This window comes from Sander lucioperca, chromosome 9 (genome assembly GCF_008315115.2).
Source record: "Sander lucioperca isolate FBNREF2018 chromosome 9, SLUC_FBN_1.2, whole genome shotgun sequence".
Lineage (NCBI taxonomy): Eukaryota > Metazoa > Chordata > Actinopteri > Perciformes > Percidae > Sander > Sander lucioperca.
This window is the reverse complement of record NC_050181.1, coordinates 22,305,263-22,312,423: the sequence shown is the minus strand read 5'-3', so window position 1 is coordinate 22,312,423 and position 7,161 is coordinate 22,305,263. Positions and strand designations below refer to the sequence as shown.

At 40.2% G+C, this 7,161-nt stretch overlaps 1 protein-coding gene across 1 annotated transcript in view; it reads left to right on the top strand.

Annotated features, from left to right (window-relative positions):
- The window catches only part of olfml2bb (olfactomedin-like 2Bb), a 13,277-nt gene extending 8,485 nt beyond the window's left edge, over nt 1–4,792 (top strand). Inside the window, exon 9 of the mRNA XM_031310376.2 lies at nt 1,241–4,792. Coding sequence (XP_031166236.1) covers nt 1,241–1,630 — 390 coding nt within the window. The 3' untranslated portion in view covers nt 1,631–4,792. The remainder of the gene's footprint in view (nt 1–1,240) is intronic.
- Nucleotides 4,793–7,161: the final 2,369 nt, after the last annotated feature.

Here is a 7,161-nt window from a genome sequence, read left to right as displayed (position 1 = left end):
AATACATACATCTGTCATTACTTTCTTGTTCCTTCAATGCAGCATCTTTACTGATTATATGCTAAAATCATATCAATACCCCATTCATTTCTTCAAAGGCAGATTTAAAAAAAATTGCTTTCAGCAAACCCCAATATTCTTTTACAACAGGTCCTCAAGAACATCTGTGATGATTTTCAAGTTTTTTTTACTGCAGCATTTTTTAATAATTAAGTGCTAAAGTCATATCCCATATCCATACATTGCTATATAGGTATATTTAAAAAAACTTCCGTAAAAAATATAACCGAATGCTCTGCCATGTCATGCTCTGCACTCTGTATATTTTCCTGCTTTTTTGTCCTTTGCCAATCACATGCCTGAGAAAGTCAGGGGATAGTTATTTCTTGGTTCATCTCTACCAGCAACACCTAACACATACAAGTAGTTACATGATCCATTGTTAATCTAAAAGTACTGATTATAGCCGTAAAGGCAATTCTTTTACATATTTACTAGTGCTGTCAAACGATTAAAATATTTGATTGCGATTAATCGCATTAATGTCATAGTTAACTCGCAATTAATCGCAATTAATCACACATTTTTATCTATTCTAAATGTCTCTAGATATCTTTTTGTCCAATTATTTTTTCTCATTTTAATGCTCTTATCAACATGGAAAAGTGGATTGGCTTGCTTTGTGCTTTTGTCGCCTGGCTTTGACGAGGGGGCGGAGAATTCGCATCAGCTGTGTGCTTGGCCATCAAGTGGTATTTCAGACTGGACGTGCTGCGATGATAGCTCAGTTCACAACGACAAAACACACAGATCACTTTGGTCTTGTCAATGGAACCATTTGGCAATTTTTTAAAAGTAAACTTTCCATTCAGAATCTTATTGGCATCCATTTTGGCTTCTCGCGCTCGCCATCCACTCAAAACGTAACGTTAGCCTACTACTCTTTGGCCGGCTCGCCATCCCGAACAAGTGTGTGCGGCGTGCCTGTTGTTTTGTTTCTGGTCTAGCTAGATCCGGTGTGGTGTTGTAGTTTTTCTAACGTTACTAATTGTTGCATCAGCTTGTGAAAAAAAATAAAAAATTTGCTAGGCCAAAAAGAACGTTAATCTCGCGATAAAAAAATTGACGCCGTTAAAATGGGTTTGCGTTAACGCCGTTAATAACGCGTTTAACTGACAGCACTAATATTTAATTTTCAATAGTTGGTCCTCTGTAAATTACAGCATGTTTTATTTTCCAGGTGGAGTTTGCTGTTGATGAGTCTGGCCTGTGGCTGCTCTACCCCGCTCTGGACACAGAGGGTTTCCACCAGGAAGTAATCCTGCTCATCCACCTGCGCCCTCGAGACCTGCAGCCAATACAGAGCTTCCGCACAGGTCTTCGCCGCGGTCGCTATGGAAACAGCTTCCTGGTTTGCGGCGTGCTTTATGCAGTGAACAGTATGGAGGATCGCTACGCTAATGTGACATACGCCTTTGACACACACACGCTCACACACACTGTGCCGAGTCTGGCGTTCACGAACATGCACGCACACACCTCTCAGCTGGCTTACTGCCCACTAGACAAGAAACTGTACGCATGGGACAATGGACATCAGATGACGTATGATGTCGTCTTCGCTTATTAGAACAACGATCGGACACATACAGTAGTTGAAAGATTGAACAGCAATTTAGCATATCCAGCAAGAGGTCCAAGCTAAGCTGAGGACAGAAGAAATAAGATAATAACTGAACAGATATTTTATCAATGTTTTGTATCTGAATGACTGTGGATCAGTCTAACTGAATGTGTTATTATATTGACCTCAGCTGCTGCTTTGTCACACACACAAAAGTCAGTATCAAGCAGCAACATATTCACATTTGGGAGAAAACCAAAAAAAAGAATATAAATACATGTATTCACATATTTCTTTCCAAAGATTCCTCTGAATTAAAAACTATGTATACCTGTCCATCTGCATGTTCAGATTGTGATTTAGAAATCACTGTGGACAACGCATTCTCATGAACGGTTTTGTACGATATTGTACGAAAATGTATGCACATCAATTTGTATGATATCCTACGAAATTAGGCGACCACCTGCTGGTCATATCACGATGGCTACAGAGCTCCGTGAGCTGTCGCTCGTATCAGTGGCAGTTGGTAGTTGAGTTTAGCTGACAAAAGGTTACTGGGAGCCAGCTACAGGGCTCTGAGAGATGAGAGGTGAACCGTTTCAGTTGAGTTTTGCATACAAAAAGTGAGCGTCACGCAGCGAAGACGTTTAGCTTAGGCACCAAAACGACTAGTTAAGTTTAGGAAAAAGATCGTGGTTTGGATTTAAACACTTAAACAACTCCCGAGGAACGATCAGGCATTTCCTGGGTGAAAGTCTTTTGTTTTCGCCGGGAAGCGAACTCTGCTACCTGGCTTCAAAATGCTGTGTTTTATGACCCACCCATCCACCCTGATCTCCTCCCTATGTGGTCAACAGCATTCTTACACAGCAGCAGTCAATGTGGTGCATAAAATATGTGGAATACGTAAAGGTTAACGCCCGACAAGGTGTCCATTGTCAGGAATTAATGGACGACGGAGGAGGCATGAATCATCCGACGCGCAGGGCCTACTAAAATGGCCTGCTGTAGGTCCTTCCTGCAGATCATGGTATAAATACGAATTATAGTGCATTACTTTTTGTAACTATATGTACAAATGGTTCATGAGACCAGCCTGCTAATGGTTCTAAAAATGCTAATAATTATCCTGTTAATTGCTGGAACCGCATGTTCTTGAAGAATCAAGAACATGCGGTTCCAGCAATTCAGTTGTTGGAAAAATACACACTTTCTCACATCATGTTTATTTTTCATAAACGATGATCACTGTGGAGGAGCGTTCTCCATACAGTCTGTACACACTTTAATTTCACATAGAAAAACACAATGCTCATCGAAGCTTTCTGCCTCTAAACACAGATCAGCCTTTGGTTTCTGTTGTGACCTTCTATAAATTCAGTGCTTATAGGAGTTCTTAGTATCATGTAAAGTGGGATTTTTTTAGATTTTTTGGGGGGCATTTGTTGGCCTTTTATTAATAGGACAGTTGTAGACAGTAAATGGGGGAGAGAGAGGGGGAAGACATGCAGCAAAAGGGCTGCAAGTCAGAATCAAACCCTGGGCCACTGCGGTAAGGACTGAGCCTTGGTACACGGGGCGCACACTCTACCAGGTGAGCTACCAGGGTGCCCTGTGTAAAGTGGGATTGATCTAGTCTGTACAAAATATGTGATTTAACTCATATTAAAGGGGGACTTTGCAGAGTTTAGGAGGGAGCACTATTCAGCTTGTGAAAGCAGTTGTCTGGGAGAATGATGTTTATGATGTCATCAGGGTTATTATCTCAGCTGCGGCTTTAAGACTACAGGGTATGAGCCTGTGTTGATTTGTTTACCTTTTTGTTTAGTTGAAAAAAAAAAATCTTAACTCCACTAACTAGCTTGTTCATAACTTCTATGCTGGGTCGGGTTGCTGCTAGGACAGGTCGGGTGAAAAGATGTTATTGATTACATTGTGGGATATGTAGGATCCAGTGTTTTGGGGACTAAAAGTTAAAATATCTTGGACTCTTCTCCATCAATTTTGACAATATTTTAAATCTGTCTCTTGTGAATCCCCTTACTTTATGGCAGTGCAACAGTTAAGTGTGGAGTTTCCCTTTCAAGGGGCTGTACCCGAAATACTGAAAAAAACAGCGGGCTGGGATTGCCTCCACACGACAATTCCCCAATACATTAAATAACTGTTTTGTTTTTTACAGCCACATGCACTAACATGCACGTACGGATACGAAACACACAGAGGGAGTGTGACTTCATTCTCTGCTCAGGTCACAATTACTCCACTATATCTTTACATAGAAAATAGTTGTTTACTTAATGTGCTGAATGTCGAGTACAGTCCCTTTAAGACAGCCATGAAAGAACTCTGAACTCATTTTGCTGTTGTGTTAAGTTAATTCATTAATCATGTATTCACGACATGTGCCATAAAGGCTTATGCCACTAAAAAAATCAACAGCTTTCCATAACCTATGTTCAATAAGATACTGTAATAGTGCCAAGTCAGAAACAGATTGTCAAGTAAACCCAGACTTTACCAATCATGTGACTTTTTACCTTTGCATATTGACCATGTGATCATTTGCCAATGAGCTATAAGATACAGCTCAAAGGTGACCAATTTTTACTTGCCCTGATGAAAGCCTTAATGGCTGAAACGCGTTGGCATGTTTTAATGATATAGCCAAGAAGATATTAAAGGCTTTTAAACTTTACCCTCTTGAGTGCCTCAGTTTCCTTCAACCTTTTAAAACTAATAGGATCCCCAAACTGAAGAGCACCTTAAGATACATATACTTCATACTGTAAGTGATGCATCTAACATCAGTGTAATGCCTTTATTTTCAGTATGTAATGAAGCAGCAGCCTTTTTTTTATATGGTCAAAGTCTATAATGTATGTTGTTTTTTTTTTGTATGTCTGCTTAGCGTGTTGCATATTAACCTAAACTCCTGTCCAGTAATGTTCTTATCATAAGGTTTTATTACAGGTGGGAACAGGAAAGGAAGCTCTAACCCTGGTACAGTTGGTGCTACCATTGAAGTTCATTCATCTAAAACCATTTTCAAACTAGCACATACTCCACACTGCTTTGCTTGTTGAAGAAAATCCCAAGACAAGGTTGATTTTAACTGCTTTACCTTTTTGTTTTGTTAATTTATAATAAAATATTTCAAAAAGATTAAGGTGAACAAGCTCTAGTCTTTTCCCCTTTTTATATCTTCCTTTCTCCTAAATCTGTCCTGTGCATGTCCAGCCTGCTGTGGACATTAGTTCTTGGGTTGATTTAGTTTTCCTGGAAGCAGTGGAGCCACTGGAAGGATCCCAGGATGGAAAACAAGCCCCAGCCAGATGCTGGTGAACCTCCGACTGGGAATGCTCAGGACACAGAGACCTTCTACATGTTAGAGAGTCTCATATAAAATCATTTACTGGTGTTTGATAAGACTTTATCACAGAGAGCCTTTTCCATTCCAGTCTGGTTTGTTAGGCACAGCCCAGCTCTCTCCAGATCGGATCCGCCCATATCTACTCAAAACAGAATGAGTATGCACTACAATTATCAACACACTTATAACAATAACACATTTTCAAAGCAGGTGAACACATAGAGAGTTAATAGCTAGTATATAAGCCCTCTGCTCCAGTCTGGCAGCGTCTGACACGTGGTTGCTAATGGACTTTCCAGAGAACTCAACCTGGCATGTTCACAAACTTTCAAGGGAAATTTTACTTTCAAAATAATTCCTGGCTCCTTATCTTACTGTAATGGTACAATCTAACCTGCACTGTGTATTTGCAGCAGCTGCAAATAATACAACACAGTTCAAATGAAGTAGGATATTATTAGACTACAGAAAAGAGAAGGTTTCAAACTGAAAAAATACAAACTATATGAACAACATAAATAAGTTGACTACAAAATGCATGACTTAGAGCGAAATGTTCCAGTAAAGCTGATTGGATCCTCTGGAGATGACATCAAAAGTTATATAACCTTCATGTTTATGTGGTGGTAGTGGTGGTGGTGGTGGTGTGTGTGTGTGTGTGTGTGTGTGTGTGTGTGTGTGTGTGTGTGTATGTGGTAAGTGACCACCTAGCAGGATACAGAAGAAAGGCGCCCATTCACATCAACTGCATACTCAAACAGTCTCTCCAAGCTGAATGTGTGTGTTCTGTATAACTGTCTTCAAACTACTTGGTCTAAATGTCTGAAAGCATGAAGACCACACACACACACACACACACACACACACACACACACACACACACACACACACACACACACGCACACACTCCATAAAACACAGTGCTATCTGTCCAGGTTCACAAAGCAGAATGTCTGATTTACAACACGTGCATGTAGACTAGAGGCTAAATGTCAGAGGCAGAAGAAAGGAAGATGAATGAAGTACAAACAAGGTTATGAAACTCAGAATTTAAAGTGAGACCAGAGGAAGCTTGTGGGGCTTTTATGGTCAGCAAAGAAATCGACTGAACATGTTACGTAAACATGTTCGTAAAGTTCAGCATCATCAAAGTTGATGAAAAGCAAAAATGATAAAGGTGAAATTCTGCGATAGGACATGACTATGTTTTGGATTCCCGGTTGGTTGCAGCAACTGACAGTGAAGCATGTACTCTGCTGCCAAGCTGATGTGTTACAGTAAAGGACAAGGCTGGTGTAGTTCTATATATTCTTATTATTGTCAACAAATCTCATGAAAAGACCAAAACCAACAATGTGTAAATCTCTCAATATCGTCTGACTTCCCTGCCCTGTCTGTTGTTCTCAGTCTATCGGTTCCTACTTTAAAATCATACTTTAAAATTCCATTTTTCAACCACATTAGATTTATTAGCTTTCCACACGGTCAACCCAGGAGAGAAGGAAGGAAAAGGAGGGGGCAAAGAGGAAACAGAAAGGAATAGATTGAGCGGTGAGAGGAAAGTCTAGAATAAACTGAGAAGTAGTTTCACTGGGCACTGTAGTTTCAGTAAACGTTACTCATACAGGAACAAATAATGCATCTGTCAGGGACTTTTTTCAGCGGCAGATTAATCCACATTTGGTGCTCTAGTGAGTATTTGGCGCAGCAGGACAGTGTATGTGGGATTGAGTCAAAATAAACTACAGTTTGTGTGTTCCTGGTAATGAAGGAACATGTCACCCCTTGCAACAGTGTGACTCAATGTGGTTTTACAGTTTTTTGGGAGCTACAACAATGGAGCTCTACAGAGGAATGAGATTTATCAGGCTTTGATACACATTGATGTTAGTAGATACATTCATGATTGGTTTAGTCTGCACATTGGATTTGTTGATGACAAGAAACATATGGAAGAACAAGTAAACTAATTCTACAGAAAACCTGGCAGCTTTTAACACAATATGCTGGAATATATCTATTCATGGATTCAGAGGAATATTACCAGAGCCTGCTGTAGGTCCTTGCCAGAAGGTCTTTAGTAGGCTGTGATCAACTTTTCCTGCGTAGGAAGCAGGAAGGGATCTCCATTGCTGCAGAGGGAGCTGCACACTGGATGATG